Source organism: Daucus carota, chromosome 2 (genome assembly GCF_001625215.2).
Source record: "Daucus carota subsp. sativus chromosome 2, DH1 v3.0, whole genome shotgun sequence".
NCBI lineage: Eukaryota > Viridiplantae > Streptophyta > Magnoliopsida > Apiales > Apiaceae > Daucus > Daucus carota.
In genome coordinates, this window is record NC_030382.2 from 14,621,689 (window position 1) to 14,643,302 (window position 21,614).

Sequence of the window (21,614 nt, forward strand, 5' to 3'; positions counted from 1 at the left end):
TTTAGAGTTACAACCCCAAAAGCATTAGTAGTTAACAAAAAATTATATAAAATTAGTTTTAAAACCCTCGGTTAGCATCCCATTCATTTACTCTGTTTTCTTTATTAAATTGGTATGCTCTGTTTTAACTACTGAACCCCCTCTCCCCTGTTTCTCACTTTATACGAACCCATTCCTTGAGTTTGTTTTCGATTAAACACAAACCCCCGCTTTATTTTCTTTACACTGAGTTTTTGAATTGCCACGAGTCTCCTCACCGAGTCAAACCCTGAAATCTGCCGAGTCGCTGGTTGTAGTTTGTAACAAATTTGATTTTCTGTTCTGTTTGTTCACGTCTGTCCTGTTTAATTTGCTGGGTCTTGGAAGTATCTCACTGGCTGCTTTGTTTCTTCTTCGTTTTTGAGTTTTGTAGTTTGTAAGTTTTGAACCGAGTCATAGTTGTTCTTGAGATGTCGAGTTCATCATCTAGTATGGGTTCAGTTCCTGAGTCGAGTTGTCTTTGCGCTGAGTTCGATTCTGTTTGCCGAGTCAATATACTGGGTTGAACTGTATCGAGTTGTTGGGGTTTGTTGCTTGTTTCTTGTTGAATTTGCTATGCCATGTTTTCACCGAGTCAAGTGTTACATTGTTAGTTTGTTTGGTTGCTCCGTTTTTCTTTGTTTGTGCGATTTGTAATTAGCTGAGTTGCTAGTCTGAGTTCGTTTTCATGCTTTTGTTTGCTGGGTTTATTTTGCCGAGTTTTCCGAGTCATCTGTTTCCGACATCTGTTTTTTTTCGACTGAGTCGAGTTCTGTTTCGAGCTCACGATTCTGAGTCTGAGTCATAGAGTTGAGGAACCTGTAGCTCTTGTACTTGAGGATATTGATACTGTTGAGATTGTGGTTGCTCATATTGAGGCTGATAATACTGTTGCTCAAACTGATCATATTGTTGCATTGGAGGTTCTTCATAACATTGTTGCTGAAATTTTTGTTCTTGAAATTGATGTTGACCATGATATGGGAAATCACCAAAATTGTTGTCCATGTAAGAGAAATCTGGTTGATCCATCCATTCTTGATCATAAGAATTAGAATACTGATTGTACTCATATCCTTCTTGATAATTATATCCATGTCCCGACTGAGTATTCTGAGAGTTGAAGTGGTTATAAGAGCATTCATAACTATAGTGACTCTGAACACCACAAACTTGACAGAAGCTGTATGTTGTAGGGGCAACTTGTGACATCTCATCGACACTCATCGGATACAAGGTCGGCTCTGTAGCTTTCGACGAATATGCCTCAACTATGGAAGATAGAAGTGCAAAGGTATCGACTCCTTCCATTGTAACCCTGTAACAGCACAAACACAGCCAAGAACGCAGTAAAAGCTACCTCACTTGGAACTGAAGTCCCAAGGAGGCAAAGGAAACATTATAAATAACTAAACAAAAACAATAGATACAACAACAACTAAGAAAAGTGAGAAAAGAATCCGAGTCAGTGAATTTTAATGCACACTGATGACAAGTACGTAAACTAATTAATTAACACCGAGTCCCCGGCAGCGGCGCCAAAAACTTGTTCGCAAAAATCTACACGCAAGCGCACGTGATCATAAGTAATATATTTGTTCGTTCCCACAGAGACTGGTGAATTAAGAATACGCACCTATTCAACAATGTATGATCAATTATCACTGCCAAGACAATTAACAAGGATGGGTTTCTTTTATACTAATAACTAAAATTACTAATCAAATTCAGAATAGGAAAACACATGGGATTCTAACTTCATTATCGAATTCATCTAGAATTGAAATTACTGATTAACATGCGACTGTTGATCCTAATCAGACAACACGAAAGTAATACATGCCAACTCTCGTTGCACACATATCATACCAATCAAAATCCGCAATTAAGACAGAAATCTCATGGACACCAACAAAGCTCAGACCCTATATCTCTATAGCGGTAGTGTAAGCAGAGAGGTTTAATAACAGGTCGTCTATTGTGATTACACAGGGTGATAAAAATAGTTCAAGTCTACCACAAATTATGTTTCATTCACATAATCCTATGTTTACATGGCATAGTTCTAAATTCAATCATCCACTCTCGCTTCAGAAAGAATTAACAAACAACTTAGAAGTTAGCTACTCTCCTAAGAAGAATAAGCACGGCTCATGCAAAGAAATCAACGTATATCACACAATCAAGTAATTAACATTCGTTACTAAACTACATCGATAAATCCATTAGAATCCCATGAAGGCGGTTAGTTCATAATCGAACTAATCGACATCATGGGTTCTAGTGAAAACATGATAAATAAAGACAAGAATTAAATGGAATAAAAATGCTTGAATTAATAATAAAGATCACAACGTTACAGATTTGATGTTCACGATCTCGCTCGAAACTGTCACTTCCTCGCGAAGAACGATCCAATACAAACTGATAATGTGCTTCGATAAAAATTAAAACTATGATATTGTTCTCTAATAAAACTACTTGGAGGCTAGGGTTTTACACACGAGAAATTAAAATACATTGACCAAGTCAACCGGGCCTCGACCGCTGCGAAAATCCATCAGAAAGCTTCAAAAATCGGCCCGGGGAACTTCTGCTGGGCGCGGCCGCGCTAAACTAGCGCAGGCGCGCTAGTGGCAGCAGTAGGTAGCGCGGGCGCGCTAACAAGTAGCGCGGGCGCGCTACTGTCTGTCATGGCAGCCCTGATTCTTCGTTTTCAGCTCATTCTCGCGTGCATGTTCTTCCTCGCTCCTAGTACCACTTCCGTAGGTGATCACGGTTGCATTTAGCATATGCAACAAGCCCTTTAAACGCCTAGATAGCTCTAGTGGACGAGTGTGTTCTCGTGAGGGTTTGTAGAAGATGTACCCACAAAATCCCAAGTCTTGATGAATCCACAATTCTCCATTCTTGCAAATAATGCACCAGAAACAATCTAAAATGATAGAAAATCACTTCATCACCTCAACTCGTGACCTGCACAGAAAAACAATAAAAACACATCAAAAGACACTAAACACTTAAGTACAACCAACCAATTTAAGTGGAAATGAAGGCCTATAAGTGTGTATAAATACCACTTATCACACCCCCAAACTTAAACTGATGCTTGTCCTCAAGCGTCAACGACACTATACAATAATACAATGCAATGCACGAATGCAACTACGTGATGAATGAGTGAACTATGAAGTAATTGCCTTGCCAATTTTTATACCTCAGATTGTGCTAATGTTCTCGAATTTCATCTCTCTCGCTACTAAGTCAATTACCCTTCTATTTACAAGTGTGGAGTGCCAGTGTGTGCAAGCATGCTCTTTTATTGAGACAAGACAAAAACTACTACTCCCACAGAATCCCCATCAAGAATCGTAAAAGTTTAAAACTAACACCCCGTCACTCAAGTCCAACTAAAAGCCAAGGTCCCAAAGAATGTCCACACCCTTCTATTTTATTCACTATATTTTTTTTTCTTTTTTCTTTTTATTGGTGATTAATTGCTCGGTCTAAGGTCAGAGCGCTTCGCAGTGTAAATGCGTTACGAACACCACAAGACTTCACACACCAATTATTCACTCTATTCTAGTGGTTTATTTAACCGTGCAATGGTTGAGATCCCTAAAGATTTATGCACTAGTACCCATGTAGCGAGCGTTGGGTCAACAATCCCAAACCACAAAGGGCTTTAGGTTGTTAGGCACAAAGTCCCCTCAGACTTAATTACTCGAGTACTAATGAGCTCAACCTAGTTAATTCTACCACTTATTTTTTAGTGAATTTATTTACTACTATTTTTTTTTCTTTTTTTTTCTCTTTTTTTTTTAGAAAGGTATATCTACTCCTTAGTTCCCCCAAACTTAAGATTTACAGACCTAAGCTGAAGGGTGCTCAATTCAATCCTAGAGTTCATGGAATTTCGTCTAAATCCTATCTCAAGAACATATGTGAATTACAATTTCCAACACAAGCAATTTCCAAGTGCTAACCTAGCATTGCAATTGAAATTACTAATCAAGAACTACGCACATAACTCATCATAGGCAATTAACTTGGCTTAACTTCATAATTCATGCAAGTGCTCGTGATACTAGCTACGACAATTACCACTAAACATGTAAAATAAAAAAAATGAGAAAAATAAAAAAAAATGTGAGAAATAATCAAAGCAAAATAAAATAAACGTGAACTACATGAACTAACTAACACATGCAATAATAAACAAAATTACAATAACATGCTCTTCCTTAGATTACCACCCCCAAACTTAAAATTTTCAATGTCCCCATTGAAAGCGGTAAAAAGGCTAGAGCGAACACGTACCTAATCGGAGTCCTCCCCCTCCTCTGCCGGAGGTGAATCCGGTGGAGGATATTGCTTAGGTTTAAGAAATGGGGTATCCACTTTCTCAAACAAAATCTCGCCACCACAAATAAAATCAAGAGCATCAAATATTGTCTTTGTCCTGTAGAAAGTCTCCAAACAAACGTTGGTAAACTTAATTGTCACTTCAAGAAGTAACCATTGATCGACATTTATACTTTCAGAGAACTTTGTGATAAAACAACGAAAAAATTCACATCCATTAAAGGACCGAACTCCTTCGACTTTCACACAAGATGGAGGCTCGGGTGGTGGTTTTTCAGAACTCTTCATTTTCACAGGAGTCATAAGAACTTCTTGGCCTTTCATGTCACTGAATAAAGAGATGAAATTGCTATCCTCTTTTTCCAAGAGTTGAAGTGTAAGAGCCTTTTGGACTGGATAACCCACCAGATTTTGTGTAAGATCATCTTGGACAATCATCATGTCAGCTTTAAAACATGTACTCTCAAGTATAGGGGTTGAGGTTGGATTGAAAGCCAAATTTTCAATATCAGAACATGGAGCAACCTTGATTGAGCTAATCCCCTTCAGGAAATGTAATTCAAGCACACCTGGTGTAGGAGAAACTACGATCAACTCGATATTGCTTTTTTCACGCACCTCATCATCGCCCACACGGTCCATAACAACAACTTCATCGATTTTGCCGTCAGCGACACGATCTTCCTCTTTATTAATAGGCACATCATCATCCCAGGTCGAAAAACTATCACAATCTCCATCATTTGTAAGAATGGTAGCATTTATGTCATCTTCAACTTGGGTGGCTATTAGTGGAGAAGAATCGGGTTGTTCGACAGTAAAAGAACTAGCTAACCGCTCAAGTCGAGCCTCCATCATCAGTTGTGTAGCTTTGAGTTCCTTAAGCGTCTTGTTTATGTTTACCAACATATCATATACCTCATTTGTTTGATCAGAAAGCACTTCTACAGTGGGTTGAGGAACCTGTAGCTCTTGTACTTGAGGATATTGATACTGTTGAGATTGTGGTTGCTCATATTGAGGCTGATAATACTGTTGCTCAAACTGATCATATTGTTGCATTGGAGGTTCTTCATAACATTGTTGCTGAAATTTTTGTTCTTGAAATTGATGTTGACCATGATATGGGAAATCACCAAAATTGTTGTCCATGTAAGAGAAATCTGGTTGATCCATCCATTCTTGATCATAAGAATTAGAATACTGATTGTACTCATATCCTTCTTGATAATTATATCCATGTCCCGACTGAGTATTCTGAGAGTTGAAGTGGTTATAAGAGCATTCATAACTATAGTGACTCTGAACACCACAAACTTGACAGAAGCTGTATGTTGTAGGGGCAACTTGTGACATCTCATCGACACTCATCGGATACAAGGTCGGCTCTGTAGCTTTCGACGAATATGCCTCAACTATGGAAGATAGAAGTGCAAAGGTATCGACTCCTTCCATTGTAACCCTGTAACAGCACAAACACAGCCAAGAACGCAGTAAAAGCTACCTCACTTGGAACTGAAGTCCCAAGGAGGCAAAGGAAACATTATAAATAACTAAACAAAAACAATAGATACAACAACAACTAAGAAAAGTGAGAAAAGAATCCGAGTCAGTGAATTTTAATGCACACTGATGACAAGTACGTAAACTAATTAATTAACACCGAGTCCCCGGCAGCGGCGCCAAAAACTTGTTCGCAAAAATCTACACGCAAGCGCACGTGATCATAAGTAATATATTTGTTCGTTCCCACAGAGACTGGTGAATTAAGAATACGCACCTATTCAACAATGTATGATCAATTATCACTGCCAAGACAATTAACAAGGATGGGTTTCTTTTATACTAATAACTAAAATTACTAATCAAATTCAGAATAGGAAAACACATGGGATTCTAACTTCATTATCGAATTCATCTAGAATTGAAATTACTGATTAACATGCGACTGTTGATCCTAATCAGACAACACGAAAGTAATACATGCCAACTCTCGTTGCACACATATCATACCAATCAAAATCCGCAATTAAGACAGAAATCTCATGGACACCAACAAAGCTCAGACCCTATATCTCTATAGCGGTAGTGTAAGCAGAGAGGTTTAATAACAGGTCGTCTATTGTGATTACACAGGGTGATAAAAATAGTTCAAGTCTACCACAAATTATGTTTCATTCACATAATCCTATGTTTACATGGCATAGTTCTAAATTCAATCATCCACTCTCGCTTCAGAAAGAATTAACAAACAACTTAGAAGTTAGCTACTCTCCTAAGAAGAATAAGCACGGCTCATGCAAAGAAATCAACGTATATCACACAATCAAGTAATTAACATTCGTTACTAAACTACATCGATAAATCCATTAGAATCCCATGAAGGCGGTTAGTTCATAATCGAACTAATCGACATCATGGGTTCTAGTGAAAACATGATAAATAAAGACAAGAATTAAATGGAATAAAAATGCTTGAATTAATAATAAAGATCACAACGTTACAGATTTGATGTTCACGATCTCGCTCGAAACTGTCACTTCCTCGCGAAGAACGATCCAATACAAACTGATAATGTGCTTCGATAAAAATTAAAACTATGATATTGTTCTCTAATAAAACTACTTGGAGGCTAGGGTTTTACACACGAGAAATTAAAATACATTGACCAAGTCAACCGGGCCTCGACCGCTGCGAAAATCCATCAGAAAGCTTCAAAAATCGGCCCGGGGAACTTCTGCTGGGCGCGGCCGCGCTAAACTAGCGCAGGCGCGCTAGTGGCAGCAGTAGGTAGCGCGGGCGCGCTAACAAGTAGCGCGGGCGCGCTACTGTCTGTCATGGCAGCCCTGATTCTTCATTTTCAGCTCATTCTCGCGTGCATGTCCTTCCTCGCTCCTAGTACCACTTCCGTAGGTGATCACGGTTGCATTTAGCATATGCAACAAGCCCTTTAAACCCCTAGATAGCTCTAGTGGACGAGTGTGTTCTCGTGAGGGTTTGTAGAAGATGTACCCACAAAATCCCAAGTCTTGATGAATCCACAATTCTCCATTCTTGCAAATAATGCACCAGAAACAATCTAAAATGATAGAAAATCACTTCATCACCTCAACTCGTGACCTGCACAGAAAAACAATAAAAACACATCAAAAGACACTAAACACTTAAGTACAACCAACCAATTTAAATGGAAATGAAGGCCTATAAGTGTGTATAAATACCACTTATCAGTTGACTAGATGATCCGCCCTCCGCCGAATCAGGTTGAAGGAAGGCGGGCAACTCCCGAGGGACCCGAGGGTCCTTAGCCAACCTATGCCGCTTCATCCGCCCCGTCTCCTCTTGGAGAGGCGCATTCTGCTCATTGATTTTTGTGGCAGCTGCAAAAGGAAAACAAGAAATAAGTTAAGTCGTGAATAATGGGGTAGACCCGAGAAAAGTCCTAGGTGTAAAAAAAGGTTTATACCTTCATCACTAACCCTTGAAAGACCAAGCTTTCTAAGATTGAACTCATCAAGGAGATCCCAACATTTGGATTGGCCATTGTCTTTGACCAATTCAGCATAGGCTGCCTTCTCGACATCCGATAGGTGGATGGAGTCGACACTCCCATCAACGACCTTACAAAACTTGGATCTGAATAGAGTTCCCCAATATCCCCCTTCCCAGTGTAGCTTGAAGAACACTTTCTTCCAACGAGGGTTGTTATCCGGAATGGAGGAATTATTGAAAATATGAGGCTGGTCAGGCCGATGACTAATAAGAACCGAACCCGTAGAGCCCGTCGGGTAGTTCTTGAATTGGAAAATCTTACGAAACAATGGGACAGACATGGAAAGGCCTTTAGATAGGCACTGAGCCATGAAACAATGGATTATACGCCAAGCATTGGGCGTCAATTGGCAAGGATTGAGTCCCACATCAGCTAGGAGCTTAGGGATGCAGGGGAAACCTAAGTCCGGCTAGTAGAAGTGCTGAGGATCCCAATGACAGGTCCTATCCCCGGGTTCGGCACGGACCAGGGAATAAGCCTTGGGAAAGTTAAGCAATCTATGATAGACCTTAGCCAACGAAGGCGAACAATCGGCAGCATAGCCATAAGAACCTAGCTCGGCTAGGGAGGGGTATTCATCCTGTATAATATTGATCAAATCAAGTAAAGATGAACAAGAAGAGTTTATAATTATAGGAGTACCTCTCTTGGACTTGGAGGAGGTGCCCTTGGCCTTGGAAATCTTGGCCAAGCGTGATGCTTCCCGATCAGCCATTTGAGCTCGAAAGAACCTTGGTGGTGAAAGCTTGAGGCCTGAGAGAATTCTAGAGAGATGTTGTAAACTTGTAGAGTGAGAAGTGAGAAGTGAGAAATGAGGATGCTCACTTATTTATAGGATGGCCAACAGGTCATCTAACAGGTCAACAGGCTAAGTGACCTGCTATTACAGGTCAACTAGCCCAAGCCCAAGAAAAAGCCCATAATCTAGAATGTTTTAGAAGGATCTAGATTTTCCTAGAGACTAAAAATAAATGAAAATACAATATTTATACATGTTTTCATGTATAAAATATGTATAAAACCCAATAAAACCCTAATCAAGGGATTAGCCTAGAAAAGGCCCCTAAAACCTTGATTAAGGCCTAATCTTATCTCATACCATTAACAAGTCATAATCAAGCATGATTACTCTTAATGGTTGCATAATCCATGTTTAAACTATGTATAGTCCCAAAACGCTCGAGAGCGCCCGAGAAGCGCCCTGGGAGCGCCCCATGAGCGCCCCAGGAGCGCCAAGAGCGCCAAAGATGCGCCTGAGGACCTCAACAGCGTCGACCTGGGCACCAAGGATGCCCTAAATCGACCTGGGTGAGGTCGACAATTGACATGGGTGTTAAAAACACCCAACGCCCGAGAGCGCCCGAGCACCGCCCTATGAGCGCCCCAGGAGCGCCACGAGCGCCCGAGGTGCGCCTGAGGACCTCAACAGCGTCGACCTGGGCACCAAGGATGCCCTAAATCGACCTGGGTGAGGTCGACAATTGACATGGGTGTTAAAAACACCCAACGCCCGAGAGCGTCCGAGAAGCGCCCTGGGAGAGCCCTATGAGCGCCAAGAGCGCCCGAGGTGCGCCTGAGGACCTCAACAGTGTCGACCTGGGCACCAAGGATGCCCTAAATCGACCTGGGTGAGGTCGACAATTGACATGGGTGTTAAAAACACCCAACGCTCGTGAGAGCCCTAGAAGCGCCCCAGGAGCGCCCTATGAGCGCCCCAGGAGCGCCAAGAGCGCCCGAGGTGCGCCTGAGGACCTCACCAGCGTCAACCTGGGCACCCAAAACGCCCTAAATCGACCTGGGTGAGGTCGACAATTAACTTGCGCGTGAAAAAACACCCAACGCTCGTGAGAGCCCTAGAAGCGCCCCAGGAGTGCCCTATGAGCGACCCAGGAGCGCCAAGAGCGCCCGAGGTGCACCTGAGGACCTCACCAGCGTCAACCTGGGCACCCAAAACGCCCTAAATCGACCTGGGTGAGGTCGACAACTGACTTGGGTGTCAAAAAAAACCTAACGCCCGTGAGCGTCCATAAGCGCCCGAGGTGCGCCCACGGTGCGCGCGAGCGTCATCCTGGGCGAGGTCGAGTGCCCATGAGCGCCCGAGGTGCGCCCGAGTTGCGCGCCAACGTCGACCTGGGCGCCCAATCCGCCCTAAATCGACCTGGGCGAGGTCGAGCGCCCCTGAGCGCCCGAGGTGCGCCCGAGTTGCGCGTCAGCGTCGACCTGGACGCCCCAAGCGCCCTAAATCGACCTGGGCGAGGTCTAGCGCCCTGGAAGCGCCCGGAAAACTCTCAAAAAGCGCCCCAGAACACTTGATGTACCCCCAAAATGCCTCGGATCGACTGAGGAAAGTCCAGAATCGGCCTAGGTGGCTGACTTTACTCAGAATAGGCTCGAGAAGTAGTCTGAAATGCTCTAAAACTTTAGAAAAGTTCCTACGAAACTTGTCCAAAGTTGGGGGGCAAATGATATGGGTCTGAAATTGGCCCTAAAAATTATTGGGTAATTTTGAGCCCGGGGCTGATTAAAGGCCTGAGTTTAAGTCCCGGATTCTGGGTTTAACACCCAAAATTCGTAACTAGCAGATTGAGGTTATAAAAAGCCCGTTGGGCATCCACGTTTGGGAAACGTGGGCTGCCCAATCTCAAGGCTCGAGAGGATCAGGGATCAGTTCAATCCTATCTCTGACTCAAATACCTATTTCTACTAGGACTCTATCACCAGGGATCCTATTTCTAATCAGTCTCTAACCCTGAGACATCTATATAAAGGGCTCTACCCCTCCAAAATAAAACTACGTTTTTTGACTTGATTATTCACACAGCTGAGGATACGTAGGCACCTCGTGAGGACCCGTCTGAGTTCCGACTCACGAGATCAGTCAAAAAGCACGAAGCTCACCCCTCGATTTTTGATCCATAACACTTGTGTGCTACTCTTTCCCATAATTAAATAATCTGAAACAAAATTAGATTAAAATTTTCAAACTATTATATTCCATAAATAATGTGAAACAAAATCTGATTCTGACACTTGCTTCTAATATACCCAAAACTAAAAAAGGTAGTTCTAATTTTTGATATTTTTCATTCAAAAATTTCAGAAAATTAGAAAAATAGAACGCAACGATGTGAGAAGCGCCACATACACGTCACTCGCTTCTCCTTTATATAAGTATATTGATGATTGCTTGAATATACTTTTTCTCTTAAACACAAACATATAATAAACAAATGTATATCCTAAACACTCATTATTTTTACTATTTGTATAATTTTTAACATAGAGTTTGATAATCTATCAGGATATATTACACAGCGTGCCCATCAAAAACACAATCACAAAAAATAATCCACAATACAGGACCATAGATTACTGCCTAGTTGGAAAATAACGAAGCAGATGACGAAGACGAGGACATAGGAGTTGCAGCCCTATGAAATGATCCCTCAGGCAAGTTCCTGCATACTGGACAAGTTGCATTGAGTTTGAGCCATTCATCAATACAATGTGAATGAAAGTAGTGATTACATTCTGGTACAGTCCTCAGTGTGTCATTTGGCTTGTATTCCGACAAACATATTGCACACGTAGAATCGCTAGGCTTTGGCAATCGTTTGCTCTCACCTAGCACTGTCATTGGATAGGACTCAATGGTGAGCTTGTCGAGGCCCAATACAAACCTAGGAGGCTCTGGTGTTATAATTCTTGTTGGGAGATTTCGCATATGATGTTGCTGCTGCATGATAGCACGGTCAACGACTTTTTTTCTTGCATAAATGGCGAGACAAGCCAGAAGAAAAAGTCCAGGCAATCCTACTCCAACTATTATCCCATACTTGGCAGTTGTTGAAAGACCTGCAAATTTTTTATGAAGTCTTCAACTTAGTAATTTTATTTTTTTTGCAACTTAAGTACACACAACTTTCCTTACTAGATTTATAAGATTTCAAGAAACTGAATTACTTAACATGGTATCAATTTTCGTACTAATTTCTTCCTAATCAGCAATCATACGTTACGTGCCCAAAGTCAACTAGCTCATCTAATTTGGGATGGAGGGAGTATTGGTGTAGTTATACATTTATTTGGAATTAATTGAATCGTCAACCTTTTTTTATCATTAAATTAAACACACTCAAGCACCAGTTTTATCTTTGACAAGATTCGAGCCTTCGACATCATGTAAACTTTCTTTAGCAACTAACAAGATATATGCTGTCTATGAAATGAATAAGATGAGAACTAACCACTATTGGAAGATACAGAGCAACCAGCTTCCTGCGACCCCCCACAAGAAGGTGAATCCCAGACGAATGCCACCGGAATCAGATAAGTTATTGTCTGGCAGGAATCCGGGGAATCCTGGAATCTGAACCCGTCTAAAGAACTAGTAGGAACTGAAACAACCGTGTTATTAACACTACTCAAACAATCCAGCCGCTCAAATGGTTCTATTATGGGGAAATTGGGGGGCGGTGAACAATTAAAAAATGTATATTTCACCGGGGAACTCGGCCTAAATGGCGTGTCCAATTGGTTGAAAAATCGGGCTCTGTTTCCTAAGCAAAAATCAGGTTTCAAGTATATAATTTGCGATGAATAATCAATATCATCGACTACAATGTCATCTACCACACTATCTCCGACGTAAGGGAAGTTTAGCACGACTTGACTTCGGTTGTTGCAAGAAAGTTCGAAACCCTGGTAACCACACTGTGTCGGTTGTTTGTCAAGCCGGAAAGGGGACTGGACTATTGGTCCAGTTCCACACGAGACAGGCTCGCATGTGTCACATAGTACTGTGTGTGTGACGGAGAATATCACAATAAATGTGACAGAGAATAACCCGAAAATCTGCATATTTTGGTGCAGAGAGTTGAAAGAAACAGATTGATTTTGTTAAGTCCTGCGTACTAGTGGTTTTTATACATTGTCATAGTTATTTCAAAGGTCTAATAACGTGTTTGGTAGGAATTCCAACTTATAAGTGTTTATGTACACACTGGAAGTGATTAACAAGTAATCAAAGTCAAGTATGTTATTGTGTTCCAGTTGCGGTAATAATCATGCGTGGAAATTCATGTTAGTAGATTAATTTCCACGAGATCATTAAAGTTGACAAAGTGAAGAGGTTTGGTATTTCGTGTCAAAACGGGTGATTTTCGGGTCACTTTCGGGTTTTGTCTCAGTAAATCGGGTTCCGGGTTTGGGTCGGGTTCGGGTCGTGTCTGATATTGCCAGCCCTAGCGTTGACCTCAAAATTCTGCAAAGCAAAGGAGGTTGGTGTTCACTATTCAGGGTGTTGATTGTATTTCGGTATAATTCATCAATGTGAAAGTAATTTCTGGCGAAAGGAGTTTATTCTTGGAATTGTTTCTGGAATGATGGTTACGTGCTAAACTCGTTTCTTTCATTATTGAAGTCAATTTTTTAAAATATTCTTTCAACATCTTGGTATTTTTCTGCATTGACTCCAGCAATTATTTTGAAGTCTCCGATCAGTTTGAACAAAACTCTAGTGGTTTAAATAGTATTATGAATGAGTTGAATAATGTGATTTCTTTGCAGAAAAGTTGTGCATTATTGATGATCAAAGACATTAGAATAGCTGTGGTTTCAGTCCCAGTATATACGTTCAAGAGTCTCTGTCATCTGCACTGCAGCATGATTCATGACTAAACGACTAACGTGTTTGATAGAGAGGGGCGCTGGTAGAATATTCAGGCTGATTAGTCTTCAACCCCAAATATACTTTTCGACCAGGACTTGGTCAGTGAAAATATTTTATGTTGTTTCGATTTGCTCATACTAGTCTAGATGATCCCAGACAGCTGCTTTCGAGGTCTTTCTTTCCCTTTTATCAATCAGTTATCGCTGAAAATGACTGTCAGACTTCATTTTATGCAGAAACATACGTCATGTGTTTTTTAATTACTGACTTTCGTGAAGTAACAACAAGTACCATTAAATTCAAGTATTCAACGAAGTAGATGAAGGTATAGGAGTTGTAGACTCCTGCAGGTTCCTACAAACTGGACAAGTGGTATTGAGTTGGAGCCATTCATCTATACAATCAGAATGAAAATAGTGATTGCATTCTGGTATTGTCCTCAGTGTCTCGCTCGGCTTGTATTCAGACAAACAGATTGCACATGTGGCATCACAAGGCTTAGGCAATCGCTTGCTCTCGCCCAATACTGTCATCGGATAAGACTCAATGGTGAGCTTGTCTAGTCCCATTGCAGACACAGGAAGCTGCTGTGCTATTGTCGTCGTTAGGATATCATCTGGCACATGATTTTGCTGTTGGATCTGAGCATGGTCATTGACTTTTTTCCTTGTGTAAATAGCAAGACAGATGAGAAGAAAAAGTGCAGGCAATCCAGTGCCAAATGTTACTTCTGAAATCTTCATTCTGTATGATGACTGTCGAGTCCGTTAAAGTTTAGTACATAAATTTGCTTAAAAGAGTTTATAGATGTCTTGTTACATTTTCTCTTCATCATTTGTCGATTCATTCAGGAAAACGTCTCCTCTAAGAATATAGATGCTGCAAATGTGTTTATAAAAGTAAATTCATGTCCGGCCTTTACCGAGTCCAGCCAATACAATTGTGTGTTAATGGACATACCAGATAGTGTGCTTTATCATATTTTACCATACAATTTCCAAGTTCAGGTAAATTGGCTTGATTATCAGGTCTCGTATTTTCTGTAATTAAACAAAAAAAGTACACTTTATTCAGTTCTTACCACTTTTAGAAGATGCAGAGCAGCCAATTTCCAGCGTTTCTACCTTCTTGTGCCCGCAAGTCATATTTTGAAGCTCACATTTCCCGCAAATTGGCACATTCCATCGAAGCCCCACTGGAATATTTCTGGTAAAAAGAATATTCCTGCATGACACTGGAAGCAACACGTGATGAAATTGGCTAGGAACCGCAATAGCTGTACTATTTACATCACTAAGACAATCATTTACTAAATACTGTAACTTGAATCGAAAATTTACTGAATGCTTCAATTTTGTCACAACTCCAAAGCTATGCGGATGCAATTTTAAAAAATAGCTGGAGCCTGGAACCTTAACCAAAGTTTCGTACTTCAACGGTGTATCTGTGTGTCATCGATGTTCCAGAATTGCAGTTAGAATCATCTGTCTGTAAGTAAGTTAAATGCGGTGGAAGTAACAGTCAAGATCATACCTTTGTGAGTGATCAATGTACAGGCGTTTATTTGCTGTGTAGTTTTTTGTGCGTAAAATCATTTCAAACATTTTATATGTTTGTTTGTTTTATTGTTTATGTCCTGTTGTCTGGTTCAGTCGCAACAGACAACTAGAAATTGAACCAGACAAAGAAGACAGACAAACATATAGCTAAATTATACTCCCTCCGTCTCTAAATACTTTTCCTATTTGTACTTTTCACGTTTGCCAACACACACTTTTGATCGTTAATATCTTTCATTTCGTAGTAGCACTAAATATAAAAACTTTACCGTATTAAAGTACTCTTAAATACGAATCTAACAAAATCACTCATGACTATATTTAGTTTTATAAATTAGATGTAAATTAGTAATTTGTCTCATGTTATGAACAGTACCGACATCCCAAATAGGAAAAGAAAAAGAAACGGAGGGAGTAACAAACAGGAGAGGAGGAATTTGAACCCGAGACCCCTCATTAACCAAGCTCTGATACGTCGCCTCCTAGGCGATCATATTGCTAACTAGTACAAGGTCCTTCCTGTGGTGGAATTCACTTATTACAAATTATTATTGCAGAAAAGAAATTCAGAGAAGCGCTTAATGAATCACAGAAACAACAACCAGGCAACATAAAACACGATCTGGAACAGATCAAGATACTGAAAGTGATTTGCTGGTCCAAGAAAGTGAACTCAATGCATAATATTAACCTCTGCAAGTCTCTGGGCTTACCATCATATAGCAAAGTTATGGGAACAAAACATAAAAAAATACATCTAAATTTTTCGGAGTCTATACACCAGCAACCAGAGTCTACAAAAAAAATATATTCTTATGACAGTCGCTTTGCTAAAACTATGTCAGGAATGGAGTAATCTAAAGATGGAACTTGACATGGACAATTAACAGAAGACATTCACTAGATTGACACAGCACCAAATGAGAGGTCTGAAGCACTGCTCTGAATACTCGGATGCATTTACGCCAAGTTTAAAAAAAACAAGAAAATATGATCAAGTGAGCGCAACAAGCAGTCTCATCAATAAGAAGATGAGTAACAGATCAAAAAGATATTGCAGCTAGATAATTGGTCAAGGAATGCAGGGGAAATAAAATCAAGCACCTGGCCTCATGAATTAATACTATATATCAAATGCTGTCAGCGGGGATAACTCAGAATTTACAAGATAGTAAGATGATACAGCGATTTGGAATAATTCCACAGCAATTTCTGGTTCAAATAAGCAGCAAACTCGAGCTTCTTAAGTTCAGGTCAGCTTGACGAATATTTCTCTTCCGTACTGATATATCATGACATATATAAAAAGTTTAATATTTTACCTAAAATTATATGCTGACATTATCTAAAAATATATTTTTCTCCATTCATAAATATTTGAATTCATAAATGCAAAAATGTTATCTTCTCCATATATTTGCGTATTATAGCAGCGAGCTGTAATTGGCAAATATAGTAGTGAAAATAAGTTTTACAATTTTCTTGCATAAATTGCATTACAAGTTAAAAGAAAATTTTCCTACCCCAATTATTATCCCATACTTAGCAGTTGCTGACAGACCTGCAAATGGAGATTCATACAGTAAAACTCTGATGTAGCATGAGTGCATGAAAAGCGATTTTTCTAACTTGAATTATGTACACTGATCTTTCCTTATTACTGGTTTTAACTTTTTGAAAAACCTAATAACTTAACCTGGTACAGATAGGCTATAGTTTAAAAATATGATGACATTTCTTTAAACCAGTGACAGAACCAGAATTACCAAACAACTGGGCTATTTATATCGAATCTGCATGTGGCTTTCATAACCAACTACCAATCTTTAACTAAATCAGCAGCCTCAGAACATTCTTTTTCTTGATTGTTTGTTTAACCCGGCCCGGGAGCTAGAGGGAGGCCAGGGGGAGGGGGTGCTTAAGATACCCTGATCTCATTATTTATCAGCACTCAGTAAAAAATAATATTCCACCAAGACTTGGTCAGTGACAATATTTTATGCTGTTTTGATTTGTTACTGGGTTGCTGATATACTATCTAGATGATCCCAGACAGCTAGCTGCTTTCACAGTCTTTCTTTTCCCTAATTAATTATTATCGCTGAAAATGACTACTGCCTTTATTTTATATATGCAGAGATATGTGTCATATGCTTTCAGGTACTGAGTTTCGTGAAGCAACATCAAGTACCATTAAATTCAAGTATTTCAACAAAGTAGATGAGGGCATAGGAGTTGCAGACTTGCAGCCTTTCTAATTTATCACTCCCGCAAGTTCCTACATAACGGACAAGTGGCATTGAGTTGGAGCCATTCATCTATACAGTTTGAATGAAAATAGTGATTACATTCTGGTATTGTCCTCAGTGTGTCATTCGTCTTGTATTCAGACAAACATATTGCACATGTGGAATCGCTAGGCTTAGGCAATCGCTTGCTCTCGCCTAGCACTGTCATCTGATACGACTCAATGGTGAGCTTGTCTAGTCCCGTTGCAGACCTAGGAAGCAGTCGTGCTATTGTTGCTGATGGGATATCTGGGACATGGTCTTGCTGTTGGATTTGAGCATGGTCATTGGTTTTTTTACTTGCGTAAATTGCAAGACAAACGAGAAGAAAAAGTGCTGGCAATCCCCCGCCAAAAGCTATACCATACTTTGCAGTTGTTGAAAGACCTGCAGATGGAGATTCTTACATACTAAGAACTCGTGATATATCATACTCTAGCATAAAAAGCTCTAAAACCAACTTTACTACGTGTTAGCTTGCTCTGTGTTTTTTTAGGGGCATCTTTCGGTTGTAGTTTTCCTAATCAATCTGCAATCTTCATCGTACTAGTATTCAAATTTGTGTGATCAAGTAGTACTAACAAAAAAGAGTTGATTATGTCTTGTTACATTATCTCTTCATCGTTTGTCAATTCAATCAGATAACATCTCCTCTACAAATAGATAAATTCATGTCCGGCCTTTTACCGAGTCAAGCCAATACTAATTACTCCGTCCGTCCCTTTGAATTCTATACACTTTCCATTTTTAGATGTCCCACTCAATTCTATACATCTCAAAACTTTCCTAAAATAGTAACCTTTTATAATATAAAAGTCTCAACCACCCACTACTTTCATCTACTTCTCCAAATCTATCAATTAAATATTGATGGGTCCCGCCACTTTACCCATTTTTCTTTCTCTTTCCCACTACTTTATCTTACTTTATACACTTTTATTAATCTCTGTGTCCAATCCAAACGTATATAATTCCGAGGGACGGAGGGAGTACTATATTTACGGATATACCTGCAGAGTCTGTACTTTGTCAAATAGTACCATACAATTAGCTAAATCATGCCTGATTATTAGTTCTCATACGTTTCTGCAATAATTACTATGTAGAAGAACACAAACAAGTGTAGCAGATTCAAGTCTTACCGCGTTTAGAAGATACATCGCAACCAATTTCCAGCGTTCTGACATCCTTGTAGCCACAAGTCATGTTTTCAACTTCACACTTCCCGCAGAACGGTACACTCCATCGAAATCCCACTGGAATATCCTTCTTCAACAGAATATTCGTGCAAGTTCTTGGCAGAAACCCATCATAATATTTGCTAGGAAACGCAATAGCTGTCCCGTTTACCTTACCAAGACAATCTACCACCTCATATGATGCACGTCCCAGAAAAGACCAGATCGATGAACAATTAAAAAACGTGTATTCCTCCACCAAAACAGATTGAAAAGGCGTACCAAAACGCGGCTTAAAAGCGTCAATTCTAGGAAGCGGACATAACTGTGGCTTAAAATTAATAGACTGAGATGTATAATTAATATCAGTGACTACAAAAGCTCTGGAAAATTGTAGATTTCGAAGAACTGTACTTTGGTTGCTGCAAGAAAGATCAAAACCTGGATAACCACACTCTCTCGGTTGTTGATCAAGCCGAAAAGGAAACCTCACTTGTGGTGCTGTAGGACTGCATGAACTAGGCTCGCACATATCTAAACATAGTACGGTATGTGTAATCGACAAGATGATGAAGAGGCTGAGTGAGAATTTACAGAATATCTCCATTTTCAGGCTGTGAACTATAATCTAAACTTTAGCTTGGTTTCATATATGCTAGTAGTAATAATTTTAACTTCAGTGCTAGGCACTTTGCGATACATTGGTGTGCATAGAGACGACAGATTCTGGGATAAAATAGTATAAAAAGAATTGAAAATTTACCATTTGCTCAAGTTTTGTCATGACTCAAAAAATATGGAGACACATATTTATAAACTAGCAGGAACTGGAATCAAGGTTCCATAACTTCGAGCCTTCGACACTGCATCCGTGTGTAATCAGTGTGCCAGATTTACAGTAAGACTCATCTGTTTGTAATATGTAATTTTTGAGAAATATTTAATCGTAAATTTTTTAAACTCTGAGACTTGAAAAAAAGATGTCAATGGTTGTCATTAGTTAAGAACAGTGGCGGAGCTACACAGAGGCTAGCGGGGACTGATTACATAGGATTATTTAGTACAAACACTTTATATGACAAAAACTCTACAAGAACATATGAGCTTAAAATTTATTAGTTTCTGAATTTTATTTAGCCCCCACAAATCAGGGGAGGAAAAGGTCAAGATAATTACTATGAGTGATCAATTCACATCTAATTTCCACTAGACATATGTACTGAAATTTCATGAACAACTATATGCAATCTGCATTTTCATCGTACAGTGTACAGCTAGGAAGCACGAGTGCGGGTGCGGGTACGGGAATGCGCGGTACGGGGATACGGGAATTCGGCAAATTTAAAAATATGGGGATTCGGGTGCGGGGGGATTCGGCAAATATTAATATATTAGAAATATATATTATACATATATTTGAAGAGTTATATTCATATTTAAACCAAATAATTGAATAAATAAGTTCAATATCTTTAACAATTTACAATATATTTATTTAGTAACACAATTATTAGATTATAAGGTAGTTAAGTGATAAAGTATTCAACTAATTACAGAATTAATCATATCAAAGAATCTCCAAGAATCCCCGAGTATCGAAGAATCCCCAAGAATCGAGTGCGCGGTGCGGCAGGTGAGTGAAGTATCCCTGCTTTCTAGGTGTACAGAGATCAAAGGTTTCCGCACACATTGTTAATAAACTGTTGTCTAATTACATAATAACGAAGTAACTGATGAAGACGACGAGGACAGAGGTAGTGCAACACTATCAAGTGATCCCTCCCGGAAGTTACTACATACCAGACAAGCGGCGTTGAGCTTGAGCCATTCATTTATATAATTAGCATGAAAATAGTGATTAATTACATTCTGACACAATCCTTAGTCTGTTATTTGGCTTGTATATTGTTTGCCACCAGATTTAAAAAGTTGACAAAGTTAAGCACACAAGCAACAAGAGGTTCGGTAATTGGGCTCTAGCCAAGTTGGTGGCCGGTGACTTGCAGAGGGGGAATTTATTTGTGAGTGTTTCTCGAATGACATAGTACGTTACATGTGATCGAGAAGATGATGAAGAGGCAGAGTGAGAATATACAGGGAATCTGCATTTTCATGGTGTCAACTTTGATTCAAAAGTTAACCTTGCTTGGTTTCATATATGCAGAAGCATTAACTTTTATTCTTTTAACTTGAGTGCTATGCATTTTACGATAAATTTGCATGCAGAGAGACAACAGATTCTGGGATATAATACCATAACATAATTGAAAATTCACGAATACTTAGATTTTGTCAGCACTCGAAAACAATGTAAATACAATTTTATAAGTTAGCTGGAACTGGAACCCAACCAAGGTTCCATAACTTTGAGTTTTCGACACTGTATCTGTGTTTAATCAGTGCTGCAGAGTTGCTGTAATAGTCATCCGGTTGTAATATGAAATTTTATGAAGATTTTGATTGTCTAATTTTTTAAGTTGTGAGTCGCTAAGGATCGTCAATGGTTATCATTAGTTAAGAAAAGTGTCGTATTACATAGAGGCTGGTGAGGACTAACTACATAGGAGTATTAAATACAAAATTATTTTAACACTCAATACCACAAAAACTCTACAAGAATGTATCAGCTAAAATCCAATTTTCTGGCTTCGCCGCTTGTTAAGAATGTTAAGAAAAAAGAACAACGCAGGGAAGGTTCATTTGCTGCAAAGCAGGGGAAACAAAACCAATAAACCAGAAAAAGATGGATTATTTTGTTATTTCAGCTCCACGCTCACCTTCACTTAATTCTTCTACATGGGAAATGAGACTGAACCCTATTTACCGAAGTAACAAATATATGTATCCTGCATTCCCATCCTACAATGTACAGAGATCAAAGATTTTCACAAATATGATCAACAAACTATTCTAATTAGAAAATAACCAAGTAGATGAGGAAGACGAGGACAGATGCAGAGCAGCCCTATCAAGTGATCCCTC

General features: G+C 39.5%; 3 protein-coding genes across 3 annotated transcripts; all 3 read right to left on the reverse strand.

Moving 5' to 3' along the window:
* Positions 1 to 11,156: 11,156 nt before the first annotated feature.
* On the reverse strand, positions 11,157 to 12,887 carry LOC108192389 (putative RING-H2 finger protein ATL21A). The gene is made up of 2 exons (XM_017372843.2): positions 12,184 to 12,887; positions 11,157 to 11,791 (listed from the first exon to the last, which is right to left on the reverse strand). The coding sequence occupies exons 1-2, from the start codon at positions 12,794 to 12,796 to the stop codon at positions 11,313 to 11,315; spliced, it is 1,092 nt and encodes a 363-aa protein (XP_017228332.1). The 5' UTR covers positions 12,797 to 12,887; the 3' UTR covers positions 11,157 to 11,312.
* Positions 12,888 to 13,906: 1,019 nt separating this feature from the next.
* Positions 13,907 to 14,350, reverse strand: LOC135150371 (putative RING-H2 finger protein ATL69). The gene has a single exon (XM_064086650.1). The coding sequence runs from the start codon at positions 14,348 to 14,350 to the stop codon at positions 13,907 to 13,909; it is 444 nt and encodes a 147-aa protein (XP_063942720.1).
* Positions 14,351 to 17,354: 3,004 nt separating this feature from the next.
* Positions 17,355 to 19,408, reverse strand: LOC135150275 (RING-H2 finger protein ATL22-like). Its single transcript, XM_064086515.1, has 2 exons — positions 18,597 to 19,408; positions 17,355 to 17,841 (listed from the first exon to the last, which is right to left on the reverse strand). The coding sequence occupies exons 1-2, from the start codon at positions 19,237 to 19,239 to the stop codon at positions 17,429 to 17,431; spliced, it is 1,056 nt and encodes a 351-aa protein (XP_063942585.1). The 5' UTR covers positions 19,240 to 19,408; the 3' UTR covers positions 17,355 to 17,428.
* Positions 19,409 to 21,614: the final 2,206 nt, after the last annotated feature.

Bases quoted from the DNA above. Each gene is read 5' to 3' on its own strand.
- LOC108192389 (XM_017372843.2), bottom strand. From the start codon at position 12,796: ATGCAGATTTTCGGGTTATTCTCTGTCACATTTATTGTGATATTCTCC. The intron at 11,792-12,183 runs GTTAGTTCTCAT...AAAAATTTGCAG, and splicing joins CTCTGTATCTTCCAATAGTG to GTCTTTCAACAACTGCCAAG.
- LOC135150371 (XM_064086650.1), bottom strand. From the start codon at position 14,350: ATGAAGATTTCAGAAGTAACATTTGGCACTGGATTGCCTGCACTTTTT.
- LOC135150275 (XM_064086515.1), bottom strand. From the start codon at position 19,239: ATGGAGATATTCTGTAAATTCTCACTCAGCCTCTTCATCATCTTGTCG. The intron at 17,842-18,596 runs GTAAGACTTGAA...CTCCATCTGCAG, and splicing joins CGATGTATCTTCTAAACGCG to GTCTTTCAACAACTGCAAAG.